The sequence below is a fragment of the Lemur catta genome, chromosome 1 (assembly GCF_020740605.2).
Source record: "Lemur catta isolate mLemCat1 chromosome 1, mLemCat1.pri, whole genome shotgun sequence".
Lineage (NCBI taxonomy): Eukaryota > Metazoa > Chordata > Mammalia > Primates > Lemuridae > Lemur > Lemur catta.
The window spans coordinates 124,659,091-124,675,848 of NC_059128.1; the positions used below are offsets into that span (position 1 = coordinate 124,659,091).

At 41.5% G+C, this 16,758-nt stretch overlaps 1 protein-coding gene and 1 long non-coding RNA gene across 9 annotated transcripts in view; one reads left to right on the plus strand and one right to left on the minus strand.

Annotated features, from left to right (window-relative positions):
* The window catches only part of WAC (WW domain containing adaptor with coiled-coil), an 82,443-nt gene extending 75,958 nt beyond the window's left edge, over positions 1-6,485 (minus strand). For 2 of the 7 annotated variants that reach the window (XM_045533106.1, XM_045533095.1), the window contains exons 1-3: positions 5,625-6,053; positions 5,217-5,253; positions 3,501-3,696 (exon numbers count right to left, since the gene is read on the minus strand). In XM_045533106.1, coding sequence (XP_045389062.1) covers positions 3,501-3,696; positions 5,217-5,253; positions 5,625-5,665 — 274 coding nt within the window. In that variant the 5' untranslated portion in view covers positions 5,666-6,053. Of the gene's footprint in view, positions 1-3,500; positions 3,715-5,216; positions 5,254-5,624; positions 6,054-6,222 lie in introns of those variants that run through there. The other 5 variants (XM_045533100.1, XM_045533093.1, XM_045533096.1 and 2 more) reach the window with 4 other exon arrangements.
* Positions 6,486-6,684: 199 nt separating this feature from the next.
* Positions 6,685-15,690, plus strand: LOC123624964. Of its 2 annotated transcripts, XR_006730321.1 has the most exons (3): positions 6,685-7,223; positions 8,080-8,169; positions 13,723-15,690. It is a non-coding gene; the product is annotated as an uncharacterized LOC123624964 (long non-coding RNA). The 2 variants fall into 2 exon arrangements; XR_006730319.1 differs by having other exon boundaries at positions 6,685-8,169.
* Positions 15,691-16,758: the final 1,068 nt, after the last annotated feature.

Genomic DNA, 16,758 nt, shown 5'->3' on the forward strand with positions numbered 1-16,758 from the left:
TTCTTAAAAACACTATTAACTAGAGAACCCTCTCAAGGTCCCTCCTGCCATTTTTTTTTTAAACAGACAAGGGTCTCGCTTTTGTCCACCCAGGCTGGAGTGATGTGATCACAACTCACTGCAACCCTGAACTCCTGGGCTCAAGCAATCCTCCTGCCTCAGCCTCCTTGAGTAGTGGGGACTACAGGCCCAAGCCACCACATCCAGCTCATTTTTATTTTTTAATTTTTTTTGTAAAGAAGGGGGTCTCACTACGTTGCCCAGGACAGTCTCAAACTCCTGGCCTCAGGCAATCCTCCCACCTCAGCCTCCCAAAGTGCAGGGATTATAGACCTCAGCCACAGTGCCTGGCTTGTGCCCTTTAAGATTCCATAAAAGCACAAATTCAACCTGTACTGTATGTTTGTACTTTTGAGGTTTGCAATGACAACAGCTGCACCTTTAAAAATATGTCTAAGCTGTAAAAAACAAATCTAGTGATTATATGTTAAGATTTTTGCTTTTAGTTACTTTTAAACAAAAGATTATATATTTAGAGTACGTAAAAATACCTTATTTCACCAAGAAACCATTTAAGTTACACCCTCACAAAACCTCCCTTTACAGTAGACAATCAAAATTCCCTTTAATAAATCCTAAAGGATAAAATCTGTCTTTAAACTGTAAATACTATGCTGCAGTAAGTCTTATTTTAACTAACATTAAGATTTTTAGGAGTGAAAAAGAAACCTCAATTTCTTTCTTACTTTTTTACAGTATATCTTAAAAGTCCTTTTATACATTACTTCTGAACTAGCATTTTTTCAAAGAAATCCAAGATGTCAACAAAGAAAAGTACTAATTACTGAAAAAATATGCTGTGATGACAGTAAAGCCTGACCTTAAGGAAAATAAACACATTTTACAAGTTATACATTTGTTTAACTTGCTTTGTTAAGATGTAAGTTACAAATCATAGCATATAGGCTCTCATTACTAATGAGTCATTAGATTTCAAAAAATCCTAAAATGAAAAAAAATCTGAAATTTTAAGCCAAGTAGTTCAAAGAATATAGTAACCTATTGTTACATTAAGTTTACTTATACATGCTGAGAGTACAGATAATCCAACTCACTTGCACTTGATTTTTGATAATGGTTTTGAATTTAAATATGAATATTTATATATATTTAAATTCACATTTAAATATAAAAACCTAAAGGAATTCATAATGCTTGTAATAAAATCATACATACACAGTTTTAAAAACCTAGTTTCAAACACATCATTAGCCAAAAAGAACTGAATATATACACCTCAAGTCAAATTATGACTAAATATCTCAGTATGAAATGAGGAAAGAATCACCATATTACATTTTTAAAAGACTGAATTAACATCAAAGATGTACTCTGAACTCCAGAATGGAGATAGCATATTTTATGACCTTATTATTCCTCCATAGGATAAAGTACTATGACAGCCAAGTATATTAGAGATCGAACATACATGAATGGATTTACAGTATTAGGAAAAAGGCTCCAGAGGAAGACAGACAGGCAGCTAGAAAGCAAATTAGAAAGTGGGGCCTAATTTAGCAAATGAATAGATCAGAAAAATAAGTAACAAGTTTCTCACAAATGGAGCTGAAAAAATATCAGTAAAGATACAAATAAAAAGGAACCTAAAAGCCAACAAGTACCTGGAGTTCACACAGGAAAGAAAACGAAAACCAGAGTGCAGAAAAAAGGCATAAAGGAAAAAGCAAGCAGCTAAAACATCACTAGCTCTCAAGAGTCAAAGCCTTTAAGAACACTTCAAGGCCAGGATCACATCTTAACTTGACTTCCAGGAGTATCATAGTTGTTGGCACACAGTGTATGCCCCATGTTTGTTGAATGAATAAGCAACAGAATATTTTTGGGATTATTTCACCTGTAAAAGAAATGATCAGGCATGGTTCACTGTAAATGGATGAAAGCATTTATAGAAGATTCCTTGAGTGCCTAAAATGATTTCTTTCTGGATTTGGGGATAAACTGGATCAGTCACTAAGATAAGAACCTGAGAGCCTACCCATGCGGGGATGAGGTGTCATACCTTACTTTGTCACAATCACCAAAATTTTCAAAATAAATAAAGCATAGTATAATACAACCAGTACCTGCCCTCCAAGAGCTATCATTTGAAGTGAAATTCACCCTAGAAGAGTGGTTGATAAATGTTATCATCTCAGGCTATATGTAACACTATGGAAATTTACCCATGAAACCCAAAACCTTAAGACCTTAAGTAATTTTGCAACCAAAGAACTTCTAATACTAATAATCAAACACATCTGCCGTTAATTACGATCAAAAATGTGGTTTACCTGCATAAGTAGCACAAAGCTATAGCTATATTCGATGGAAAACTATTTCCCTCCCATCTAATAACATCCAAATTATTCAATCCCAATGTAATCTTCTGACCATTATTAATTTCCTCAACCCAGTAACTACATAGAGGTCAATGTTTCTCAATATTCAGTCCCACTGAGTAAAGCTGATCTCTATCCCAGGAGGCAAAAAATAAAAACTAGACAGACCAGAAGATGTAGAGTATTTGTTAAAAGTAAGCAAAGTATTGAGGAGGTAGTTGCCAATGGGGGCAAAAATCTACAAGGTACTCTTGAGTTTCCTTGGCAGCTTTTGCTGAATATTGTGTATTTAACTCAAATGTTACCTACTCAAACAATATAAGCTCTTACAGTAGGAAAAAATACAGACATTCTAATCATCTCATTGAAACTGCTTTATTCCTTAATGCATGCTTTAGTCATGAAATCTGTTATTTTGATAAACTTGGGGAAAATTAAGTCTCAATATAGTTACTGGGAGTTGGCTTTATTTACTTATTCTCAGAGGATGTCAGCACTGTGCAAAAGAAATGAGGCTAACTTTTAGTAAGTTGAATGTGGCAATGAACAAGGTATAGAAGTCACATTAGTAAGACTCAGGAAAATATGAAAAATAAAATTTAAAATGTTTACAACAAAAACCAAAAATGAATTTTCTAAATCACAAATGGCTTTTTAAATTTGGGACCATCTTGAAAAACCTACTAAATTTAATTCATAATTTACCATTATTATAACTAGGAAACAGATTTGAACTCCTTAAAAAATAAATTAAAGCAGCAACAAAGATCTCAAATTAAACCAAATAAAGTGAGATCTTTACTTGAAAAGGTTAAAGTTCCTTTCTTGGAAAAATGTCCTGCATTTCTCCCATCATTAATAAAGCACTTGGTAGATTGCATTCACAAACGTATTCCCTTATTATCAGACCCTGAAGTCCACTTTTTAGATGCTCAAGTCAGTGTCTTATTTTTTTGGTAACTTGCTTATGAATCAAAAACATTGACAGAAACAAAATAACTCAATGACATAACCACATAGTAACACTCTCAAGCTGGAAATATTACTGCCTATTGTTTTACATAGAGCTACTGATAAAGTTCCGACAAGAAAGCTACTCACCACCATCCCTCTCTCTAACTCTGTGAGTATGCACATTTTTGGCCTTACTGTGACCTGTGCTGTCACTGTATTTGTTTTCAGGACTATCAGATCTCCGCAACATTTTATTTGGTGGTGAAGGATCTGCTGCGTCTCGCATCTTTTCATGTCTGTGATCACCGCTACTGGGGTGACTCTTCGATGAATACTTAAGTGCCTGTAAAACATCACCCCCCCAAAAAAAGAGCAAAAGAATTGAAATTTTAAACTGAACTCCCTCAACCAATTTAAGCATAAATTTTGGTGTATTAACTTAAGTTTTATGAACTTATATTAATAAGATTTCCATTTTGAACTCTGCCCTGAAGTTATTCAGACAAGACCTAACGCTTAAGAGTTACCATAACTGTTGTTACAAATCTTAATATCAATTTAAAAAAAAGAGAGAAAAAAATCCACTCCATTTTCTTGTAAATACAAATCAAACCACAGTGGCATATTGATTCTGCATAAAATTTTTCTGGAAATTAATATATGAAATCCTTTTTTGAAAGTTTCGTCAAGAGAGAAAACTAGAAACTCAGTACTACTGTAATCAATTTCTGCTCTACAACTGATATGTACAGGCACAGGTTTAAATAAACACATGTATGTTTCTACCCAAAAAAAGGCATGTTTCCCAATTATCTGAGTCAAATAAAGCATTTCAGACCTAACTTAACTTGCAGGTGTAGGAAACAATTTTAAAGTGTAAAAATACTGGCCAAAATAAACTGATATATGAGCAATATTTCCAATTAAACATAATGGAACACCCTCAAATAAATGGCTTAGTTTTATTCTAACACATTTAAGACAATCATGATATGCCAGTCTTTTACAATATGTAATTATGTTTGGGGGACAGATTCTATAAGGGTTTAGTCTTTTGACAAACCCAAATGCAGCAGACGATGTTCCACACATAAGGGGACCTAGAGTTTTACTTTAAACAAACTATTACGTTAGAAACCTGATCTCTTATCCCTTAAGTGATCAAATGTAGAAAGTATTTACTTCCGTAGTCAGCTGATAAGTTACCAACAATTTACTAAGTTTCCCTCCTGAAAACTGGGGCTACTTAATTTTGAAAAACTTTACATGCAACAGCTGCAGTAACAAAAAAGAACCTGCCTACCTAGAACCACCTGCATTAGAATGAATTATCCAAGTACCCAAAGATCTCAATTCTTACAGAAACAAAAGCACCATGTTTTACTTATAAGGCAATTATTTGCACCAAAAACAAAATAACAAGGGACAGTAGTTTACAACCCACTTAAGAGCTGTAAATCACTTAGCTATTTCTCCCAGACGCTTCACCTAATTTTAATACCTTTACATTAACTTCCATTCCCAATACACTAAGTAAACAAATATGCCTCCGAAGTCACCTACCACCTCATCCCATCGATTCCTTCCCACTCAAATAATTGAGTTAGGTCTTCCCGGCTGCAAATGATTTTTTTTTCTTTCTTAACTAAACTTCCTCCACTCACCTGTCAAGATAAGACACTAAACCTTGTCGGAGAGCGCTGATGGAACCAAACACAAAATTTTGAGGAGACCCGCGGTGCTAGTTTCGGATTTGTTGCACCGAAGGGCCTGTAGCGACTTCTGAAGCCTGCGCTCGAGTAGCAGTCCCTCCCTTCCCCCTCCGGCCCCTTCCAATCCCTCCACCCCGGCTTCGGCTGGTACCTGGTAAGGCTGCGCGTCCCCCCTCCGGTCGTGACAGCTGAAAAACAGGAAGAGACACGGCGACATGAGACACTGCGGGGGGTGGGGGGCTGAAAACCGGTCCCCCACCGCCCCTCCCCGCGGAGACCTCCCGAGCGTACCGGCGCCCAGCCCGCACGCCCCGGCGCGCCCCCGAGCTCCCCGGGGGGCGAGGGCGGGCGGCCCGCGGCGCGCCCGACCCCCGCTCCCTCCGCTCGCACCCCTCCCGCGCCCGCTCGCGCGGCGGCCGCTCCGCCCCGGCCGATCCGGATCGGGGTTAACAACAAAAATGGCGGCCCGGCCAGCTCCAGATAAGGAGGCGAAGCCCCCCCGCGCGCCGCCGCCCCCCGCCCCCGCCGCCGCCCGGCCCGAAACGAAAAGACGATTTACCCATCACTGAGTCTCTGCTGTTTCCTCGCATACATTACCATCAATGCCCGGCCTGTGAGTGTGTCGGGGAGGGCGGAGAGCGGCCGCGAGAGGCGGACGGGCGGGCGCGCAGGCGGCGGTGGGCGGGCGGCAGCCCCGGCACCAGGGCCCGGCGCGCCCTCGGCGACTCTCAGCACCTCCCGTTACTGGCGCCGGCGCTCCCGGGCCATCTCCCTTCGCCGACACCACGCTCACTCTCGGCCGGAGCAGCGGCGCCAACTACACGGCGGCAGCGCGAACGGGGGGAGGGGGGCAAGAAGACGCGTTCGGCTCAGCCCCGCGGCGAGCGACTGCCTCCCCTACCTTCTCCTCCTCCCGCTCCGCCGCCTCCTCCCCTCCTCCCCCCGCCGCTGTCGCCGCTGCCTGGTCCTTCTCCTCCGCCTCCTCCCGCCGCCGCCACCGCCGCTGGTGCCGCCGCTGCCGCTCCACCAACTACATCCGGGCAACTCGGACGCTGCCGCCTTCGGGAGGCCTCGGGAGTTTCCGCCGCGCCCCTCCTCTCCCACCCTCGGCCTTCCTCCCCGCCCCGCGCGGCTGTGGATCGCCGCCTTCGGCAAACCTCGGCTCGCTCCGGCCTTCCTCTTCCTCGGAGGCCTGGCTCGCCTCCTCGCAACCCGTCAGCCTTTTCCGGTTGCCGCTGTTTTTCCTCTCGCGCAAGTCCGGCCGCTGCCGTTCCAGTTTAGGGATAGTCCCGCTCGGGGGCCTGCTCGCGGCGGGTCCCACGGGCTCCGGGCTGCGCGGGGAGGGAGCCGCCTTCGGGAGAAGGACGGTGAGGCGCGAGGGAAGCCATCGCGGACTAAATACGGCAGGCTGCGGCGGCTGCGCGTGCGCCCGGCGGCGCGGCGGGAGGGGTGTCCTTCGGCGGCGCTCGGCCCGACCCCCGCCCCTCGGCCTCGGGCCGAGCGGTCGGAAACCCCCGGGTCGGGGGCTGGCGGGCCCTTCCCGGAGAGATGGCGGGGCCGGGCCGCGGGGGCGGCGCTCGGGGAGCGGGCAGTGCGGCCTGCGCCCTTCCGCCCGCTTCGGGAGCCGGCAGCCCGGCCCGCGCGCGCGACCGGCCCCGAGTGGGGCAGGGGCTGCTGCGAGCGCGTGCGGCGGCGTTTCGGACGTAAGTCTCACCCTGGCGGCTCCGTCCCCGAGCCCGCGAACGCTGTGCCGAGTGCGGGAGGCCGGGGCCGGGCCCCGCCAGTGGCCATTCCTGGGTTGAGGAGGGAGCGCCGCTCGGGGCGGTGAACTGAGACTGCAGACTTAGGGGGATGTGGGTGTTGGGGAAAGTGTGGAGACGCCTCCCTTTTTTTTTTTTTTTTTAACATTTTTCCATCCCCAGCTGTGCCCTTCCCCACCCTTTCCTTTCTCTGTCTCCCATTTTTTCCCCCTCTTCTAATTCCTTTTCCTCGCAGAAGTCCTTTGGCGAAAGAAAACTTCATTTGAAGGCCCTGAGTGTGAATAAAGGTCTGAGGTGTGCTGAATGAAATTGCCACAAATTTGATTTTGTGTACTGCCAAAGGCACGTTGGAGGGGAAACGTCAAAGATTCCAAACAAGCTTCAACTTGAGGGTTTTGGTATTCAAGTGATTTTTTTTTTCTTTCTGCTCTGAGCTCTTTGTAAGGCAACCTTAGTTTAATGAAAAGGATCGTATAATAGTAAACATACGACATTTAACGGTAAGATAAGAAATCAGAAGGAACAAGATCCCTCCAAAAACAATGTCAAAGTAACCGATTTATTTGCTATCCAGCAAGTTACGTGATTGCTAGGCTGAAAGAAGAGGTGGAATGATGGAGGAGAGGAGGCCTGAAACACAATTGATTGGAAAAAAATAAAAATTTGCCGAATCCACCCGCCAAATGTAAAGATTATTGCTGTTTGTAAAGACCAATAAAGTCTACTGAAACTGTAACAACAAAAAAAATTGCCAGTGGCTGAAATGACAAAAAAAATCCGTAGTCTTATGTACAGTTTCTAACACTTGTAGCAAATATGTTGGGAGACTTCAGATGAGAAAAGTACAAAAAGTAATATATGAATCTTAGAAGCTTTTTGTAAACTGGCAGCAAAGTTCCTACTAATTTGTTGTTTAATAACTTGGTACTTGCTGAAATTGATACATGCCATTTGATCAAAAGAAGGAAACTGGGGTAAGCTATGGGAGAAACAGTTCGAGACAATGTACAGTTTGATCCTTACTGTTCGAGGATTCTACATTTCAAATTCACCTACTCACTAAAATTTATTTGTAGCCGTAAAATCAATGCACGGCACCATTTGTAGACAGCTTGCACGTTTCCAGCTGAGGTTGAACAAGGCAGCCCTCCGTTATTTTAGCTCGTACTGTTAACTGTCCTCTTCTCAGTATATTAGTGCCATGTGGTTTCTTTGCATTTTTTGTACTTTTTTTTGGTGATTTTGCTGTTGTAGATGTCCCCACAAGTATTGCTGAAGTGTTGTCTAGTATTCCTAAGAAAAAGAAGGTTGTGACATGCCTTATGGAGAAAACACATGTGCTAGGTAAGTTTCATTCAGGCTTGTCATTAGTGCTTTTGGCCATTAATGACGTAAGTTCCATGTTAATGAATCAACAATATATGTTAAGGTGTCTTTAAAGAGAAACACACATAAAACAAAGTTATGTAGTGATCATTTGACAAAAATGTGACTAGCAGTTTGCAGGAACTTAACCCTGTATTTACCCTGGGAGTAATTCAGTGTTCGCGGTGACTTTATTGAACATAACTACCGTAAATAATAAGAAGCAACTGTGTTCACTAAAGGACACATCTAAATGTGGTATACCCATTTTTAAAAACTCATCTCATTGCCTAGCTTAAATAAATCCTTTGCAAATACCCTCAACTCAACTCCGTCAGCCTGCCTAAACCACAAGCCTGGGTAATTCACCATATACCTGCTGCAGAGCAGTTGAACTTGGCTGGAGAAAAAGACAGTCATCCTAACTCATCAGTGAGTTCCTTCTGTTCCTTGCCCCCTCAAGCTATATTTCCCTAATCCATTTACCCTGCCCTCTTAACTAGCTTTTTTATATCTTCTAAATATGCCAATACCTACTCACTTGTAGGTCATTGTCTTGCTCCTTACCTCTCTAAGAAAATAGAAGAAACCACAAAACAGTACCGGTTTCCCACCATTGTACCTACCAGCCTGTCTCCATGTGAATACAGTGCAACATGCCAGTAATTATGGACAAACTGTCAAAGTTCCTAAGACCGAAGTTGCAACTTTTGCATTGAGTTGCTTTTAACTCTTGGAATTGTCTGCTTTCCTCATGAATGTCTTCCCTCTAACTGGACCACTTCCATCAACTTATACACATGCTATACTAACTACCATCTTAAAAAAGAAAAAACTCTTTTGACCTTTATCCTCCTCCTAAATACTCCCCCATTGATCTCTGATCTGCTCTCCTTTACAAAAATACGTCATCTCCACTTCCGCTACTCTGTCTTGAACCCACACAATCAGACTTTATTTCCACACTCCTGAACCTGCTCAAGATCATCAGTATCCTCCACGTTCTCAAGTCTAATTTTATTTCTCAGTCTTCACCTAACTTCACTTGTCAGCAGTATTTAACACAGCTGATGACTTTCTTCCTGAAGCTCCTTTTCTTGCCTACTAGGATTCCATTCTCTCTCTTGCTTCTCTTCCTAAATGCCTGTTTTCCTTACTCTTCTTGCTGGTTCCTCCTTTTCCAGCCTCTAAATGCTAGAGTGCCCCAAGATTCAAGTCTTGCAATTTGCACTGCTACTTTTTGCGTTCGCACGCTCGCGCGCGCTCTCTCTCTCAATCTCCCTCCCTCTCTCCTCCTCCCCCCCTCCCTCCCTCCCCCCCCCCCCTCTCTCTCTCTCTCTCTCTCTCTCTCTCTCTCTCTCTCTCTCTGCAATCCCATTCAGGTCTTGGCTAGATGAAACCCACCTTTGAATCTCTATCCCATACCTTTCCCCCAAACACTATACTCACACTTAACTGCCTGCTGTATAGTACTGCCTGTATCTGAAACTAAATTCTCCTTTTTCCTTTTTTTTTGTTGTTTTATTTTTTTTGAGGCAAGCTTGCTCTGTCACCCAGGCTGGAGGGCAGTGGTGTGATCATAGTTCACTACAGCCTCCAACTCCTGGGCTCAAGTGATCCTCCTGCCTCAGCCTCCTGAGTAGCTGGGACTATAAGCACATGCCACCACACCTGACTAATTGTTTTTTTTTTCCATAGAGATAGGGTCTCACTATCTTGCCCAGACAGGTCTCAAACTCCTGGCCTCAAGAGATCCTCCCACCTCGGCCTCCCAAAGTGCTGGGATTACAGGCATGAGCCACCATGCCTGACCTAAAACTAAACACTTAAGTCTTTTTCCCCCAAACAAGTCCTGCCAGGGTCTTCTCAATCTCTTGAAATGACAACTCCATCTTCTGGTTCAGGTTAAAAACTCTGGAGTCATCTTTGAGTCTTTCATACCTCACATGGACTCCATCAGCAAATCTGCCGGCATTACCTTCAAAATATGTTCAGAATCTGATCTGTTGCCTGCCTCTGTCACATTCACTCTGATCCAAGCCACCATCATCTTACACTAGGACCATGGCAGAGGCCTTCTAACAGATCTTGCACTTTTACCCCTGCTTCCACATTGCTCTCTCATACAGCAGTCGGAGTAATTCCTTTAAAAGTCATATAGTATCATTGCAATCTTAAAACCCACCAATGGCTTCCCATCTCCCTCAGAATAAAAGCCAAAGTTCTAACCGTGATCCACAAAGCCCTATGTAAACTGCCCCCATCCACGTTACCCCTGACTTCTTGTCCAGTGACTTTTTAACTTTTCCCTGTTTCTCCAGTATGCCAAGCATGTGTCTGCCCCAGGACCTTCACACTACTGTCCCTCTGCCTGGAATGCTCTTCCCCTTGGTACTTATTTGGCTCACACTATCACTTCTTCAGGATCTCTGCTTAAATCTCACGTTGTTAGATCTTTCCTGAGAACTCTATGTAAATGGGACTCCACCACCATCTCCTTCCCTTACCCTATTCTATTTTTCTTAAGCCATTTGCTATATATTTTGTTTGATTGTCTCCCACTAGGATGAAAGCTTCATGTGACAAATCATAAATATTTGTTGAATGAAAGGATATATGCCTACAAAAACATATACAAAGAAAATAGTGAAAAGGCATGTGGTTCTATTTCTGCTTGCTTTCTGAACAAGTGAAAGAATTATTAGGCCAGTGCTGCCCTCACAAATAAGATAGGAAGAAGCTAGATTATTTCTAATACAGATAAAATACTGTATCAGATAACATTTGAAAACTTAGATAAGTTTGCATATATAGCAAATCTTAAGCAATTATTTGCATTACAATCTAATGAGAAGTATGAAGTTTGCAAATGAGCAAAAGACCCATGTTTCAATCAGTAGATATAACACATCAATCAACAGAGGAGAACTGTCAGCTCATAGCCTGTAGATGACCAGATTTTAATGTGATCTGATTGGTGAAGGAAGAATCAAAAAGTGAAATCCTCATGCCTCTAGTTGTGAAAAAGACTTTAAAAAGGTTTGCTGCAATTTCTAAAGGATCACAAAATAAGGATGTATTCCCTAAAATTTTCACTTATCTGTTTTCATTTCTATCTTTTTTTTTCTTTGTCCTTGCCTTCCTCAAACTCGTAACAGTATAGTGACTGAAAGCATGGGTTTTAGAATCCGAATGGCACAATATAGAGCTCAGACTACACTCCATCATTAACTAACTAGCAGTGTGACATTGGGCAAATTACTAAAGTCCCAGGAATTATACTTCCTCGTCTCTAAACTTGGCTTGATAAGATCCAGTGCTATTTGTGAAAAGTAATTGAAATTGTGTGAATAATTTAGCATAATTTGAAATTATGTAAATTAGCACATGCATGCTCTACTACTGTTTGTTATCGTGCATTAAAAAAGTATTACTGAGTTTCTGTGTATCAAGGCTTAGGAATATAGTGTTAAGCAAAATCACCTGGTCTCTGCTCTTCTGGAGTTTATATTTTAACGAATTATATATAATGTATAACTAAAAGGAGAGACTTTGGGTTGTCAGGTTTGTGATGTGAGGCCTTCATTAAATCATGAGGAAAAATAGGAAAACAGAAACAAAAATTACTATTTAGAAAAGGGGAGTAAAAAGCTTCAGGACAGCACCATATCAATATATGGTATATCCTTCTAGGCAGGGATAATGTAACAGATTCTGGGAGAATTACTCACTGACTCATTTTTGGCCATTTTTGAAGTTCTTCCAGGTGATAGATACTAAAGTTCAGCTAATACTGAGCTATACCCTAAACCCTTTGCCTGTGTCTCCCATAACTTCAACCTGAATTAACCCAATAACTGTTCACTTTCTCAGTAGCTCTGAGCAGTTGCTGACTGCTGAAGTCTGTAGAATAATAGAACAGACTGATTCCACTGCAATTTTGTGATCACCAAACCAAATAGACCCTCGGTACAGCCAGGCAATCTTAACATTTCTCTCTGCAGCTCTTCTTGCTCACTCCAAGTTTTTCAAACTTCCACTCCTCACATCTCTCCCTCATTTTATTTCCCCTTCACTCTCAGAAGACACCACCTCCTTCCTCCCAAACTGAAAGCACCAAATAGAAATTTTTCCTGCTTCTGGATATGGAAATCTGTCTACATGCATCCTATTTACTCAGCAAACACATACTGAGCACTGTGTGCTAGGAATGCATGAATGAACAATATAAACAAAAATCTCTACCCTCCTGGAGCTTATATTCCAATGGGAAAAGACAGGCGTAAAATATATAACTGACATAGTAATTTAGAAAGTAGTGAGTACTACAGAGAACAATGGGGTAAAAGAAAGTGTTGGATTGAGGGATAATATTTTCAAATAGAGTAATTATTGAGCAGGTGACATTTGAGGAAAGACTTGATCAGTTAGCAAACTATATGGATGTCTGGAGAGGAGTGTCCCTGGCAAAGGGAACAGCAAGAGCCAAAGTCCTCAGGCAAGAGTGTACCTGATGTGTTCAGGAACAGTAAGGGAAGCTCTGTGGTTGAAGGGTAGTGACTGAGGGGAAAGTATTAGGAAATGAGGTTAGATAGGTTAAAGAAGGGGCTGGGGAAACAGATCATGAAGGTTCTCATAGGCCATTACAAGGAGGCCAGCTTTTATTCTGAGATGGGGAGGCATTGGTGAGTTACAAGCAGAGAACTGACACTGACTACTGTGTTGAGAATAGCTATGAGGGAAGAAGGAAGCAGGGAAGCTAGTTAGGATGCATTGTCCTAAGGTCACTGTTGCAAAGCAGGAGTTAAGCCTCTATGGCTGTTTTCTTCACCTGTGCTTTCCTTCCACCTTTTCAGTTACCTTATACATCTATTATCCCCTCCTTTGTACATTCAAACTCTCATTTGTATCATTTCCACTGGTTTTTAAACATACCTGAATCCTATCTAAAAAACCCTTCCTAAACCCTATATTCTTACTGCTCACTTCCTCACCTGAGCCAGACCTCCAGTAAGTGTTGTCCGCGGTACTCACTGGTTCCATTCTTCACTCCCCTGTTCCCATTTCTAGTCACTGCAGTCTGACATCTGCCTCCATAACGTGACCAAAATAGATTTTCCCAAGGTAATTGTTCTTCAAGAGGAAGTACTGATTCTCCAGGGAACATTTGGAAATGTGTGGCAGTTTTTTTTTTTTTTTTTTTTATCACTTGCATATTTTTAGTATGACTTGAGGATGTGGGGTGCTACTGGTGTTCAGTTGTCAGAGGTCAAAGATGCTAAATATACAGTAATGCACAGGACAGTCCCTTATATTTAAGAATTGTCCTCAAAATAGCAGTATCACCCCATTGAGAAATAGTCTTAAGGTCATAAATAACTTCTTTGTACTTGTGTTTAATGAATATTTTTCAATCTTTTTCCTACTTGATCTCAGAATATTTGACAATGATAGCTACTCTTTTTGCAATGCCCTTCTCTCTCGGCTTCTTATTTTCTTCTTTTTCTGACTGCTCCTCATTTTTTTTCACAGACTCATCCTCATCTACTACCAAATGTTGAGATTCTTCAAGAAGCAGTCCTTTGGAAGTGACATCAGTGAAAATGGAAAATAGGGAACTCTAAGAGCCTATCCTTCCACAAAAACAGTGACTACGTTGGCAAAAATTGTCAGAATCAACTTCATGTGAACTCTGGAAACTAATCAAAGGTTTATAGTGACCAGGCAAACACTTTTGAAAAAAGCTGGCGGAATCTCAGGAGGAGAGCTTGTATTGCTTAAATTTACCCTGGCCCCATCTCTCTGTCTCCAGTTTGGCAGCAGTTTTGAATTTCTGGTATGTGTTCCTGGTGCCAAAGGGAGCAGTTTTCAAAGAATTGTGGTGTTTTATTTTAGTTCACCAAACTCGGAAATCTCCCAAGGCAGAAAGGTGACTACATAGGGAGCATTTGTCAAAAATATTTAAAGGCGAGTTTATTAGCCTCAGCCATCTGGGGCAGGGAATAACAGTTGAAACAAACAGTATACACACTAAAAAGCCTGGGAGGAAAAGCCAGAGAGTAAGATACTTTGGGGAATAGAAGCTTTAACAGTTCCCACATATTCCTGGGAATCCACAAGGCCACATGCACACCCAGAGTAGGGCAAATGCTCAGAAAAGATTTGAGAAGTCCCTAAACTGTCAACTCGAGCTAACCGTCAGGCTTTGCTCAAATAGGAAGTGAAAGCTAAGGTAGATTTGTAAGTTCTCCAGCTGAATGTTGAAGGTGTGCCCCAACACCTACACAGAGCCCGCTGGCAAAGACCAGTTTTTTCTTTTTGTTTGAGTTACAGGCATTTAAGAAAATCAGTTGAATCACTAGATGACCATTAGGCTAACAGAACAGAGACTCAGCTGGCCACACACAGCAAGGAATACAGACTTTACCAAGTTCAGAAACGTCACTAAACATGACAATCACAACAAGTAGAAACAACAAACTGTGAGGAGGAAAGAGAATCTGATTTTCAGAGTTAACCACATTTTAATATGCAGAATATTGTGTTTTTAGCAAAGATTATGAAATAAGCAGAAAAACAAGACAGTATAGACTATACACAGGAATAAAAGAAATTAATAGAAACTGCCCCTGAGGAAGCACAGATATTAGACACACTAGACAAAGATTTTTTGTCAACCCTTTTAGATACGCTAGAAGAGCTAAAGGGAACCATGCACAAAGAACTAAAGGAAATCAGGAGAGCAATGTCTCACCAAATAGAGAATATCAGTAAAGAGACTGAAATTATTTAAAAAAAAAAAAATACAAATGCTGGAGTTGAAAAGTATAACTGAAACTAAAAATTTACTAGAGATTCAGAAGCAAACTTGAGAAGTCAGCAGAAGGAATCAACAGAATTCAAGAAGAGGCCAATTAAGATTACCCAATCTGAGGAGCAGAAAGGAAAGAGAATGAAGAAAAATGTGGGACTCCATCAAGCATACCAATATGCACATAATGGGAGTCCCAGAAGGAGAAGAAAGAAGGGAAAGGGACAGAAAGAATATTGGAAGAAATAATGATCAAAAACTTCCCAACTTTGAGGAAAGACATGAATAGGTGTTCAAGAGGCTCAAAGAACCCTAAGTAGGGTAAACTGAAACCCACACCAAGACACATTATAATTAAACTGTCAAAAGTGAGTGATAAATAATAATTTTTTTGAAGAGTCAGTGACAGAATCCTGAGAACACCAAGAGAGAAGGAAGCAGCTTCTCACGTGCAAGGGATCCTCAATTAACAGCTGACTCCTCATTAGAAACCATGGAGGCCAGTAGGCAGTGGGATGACATACTCAAAATGCTGAAAGAAAAAAAAACTGTCACCCAAGAATTCTATATCCAGCAAAACTATCCTTCAAAAATGAAGGAGAAATTAAGACATTCACCAATAAATACTCAAGAGTGTGACACTAGTAGATCTGCACTATAAGAAATACTAAAGGGAGTTCATCCTGAAATGAAAGGACACTAGACAATAACTCAAATCCAAATGAACAAATAAAAAGCACTGGTAAAGATAACTATATAGATAGATATAAAAGTCAGTATTACTGTATTTTTGGTTAGTAACTCTTTTTTCCTTGTGATTTTAAAGACAACTACAAGAAAACAATAACTGTGAATAAATCTATGTCAATGGGCAAACAATGTATAAAGACATAATTTGTGATAAGGGGAAAAGGATTATAGGAGCAAAAATTTGTTATACTATTGAAACTAAATTGGTATTTATCTGAAATAGATTGTTATAAGTGAAGATGTTAAGTGTAATCTCTAGGGCAACTACTAAGAAAATAACTAAAAATTATGAGAAGGGAATCAAAATGGTATGCTAGAGAATATCTGCCTAACACAAAAGAAGGCAACAGTGGAGGGATTGAGCAACAAAACAGTTATAACACATAGGGAAAATAAATAGAAAATGACAAAATCCATGCTTATTACTAATTACATTTAATGTAATACCTTAAACTCCAATTAACAGGCAGAGAGATTGGCAGAATATATTTTTTCTTTAATGTTCTAATTAGGTCGTGTCTACAAGAGACTCAGTTTAGAACCAAACACACAAATGGGCTAAAAGTGGAAGCGTGGTGTATTAATTTGTTTGTGCTACTGTAACAGGATACATAAGAGTGGGTAATTTATAAAGAGGAGAAATTCATTTTCTCACAGTTTTCGAGACTAAGAAGTCCAAGATCAAGGTACCGGCAGGTTTGGTTGTCTGGTATTGGCTGCTCTGCTTACAATGTGACACCTTATTGCTGCATCCTCTGGAGGGGAGGAATGCTATGTCCTCACATGGTGGAAGGCAGAAAGGCAAAAAGGGTTGACTTCCTCATAAAGCCCTTTTATGAGGGCACCTAATACCATTCTTCAGGGAATGAGCCATCGTGATCTAATCATTTTTTTTTTTAGACAGAGTCTCACTCTGTTGCCTGGGCTAGAGTGCCATAGCGTCAGTCTAGCTCACAACAACCTCAAACACCTGGGCTCAAGCAATCCTCCTGCCTCAGCCTCCCGAG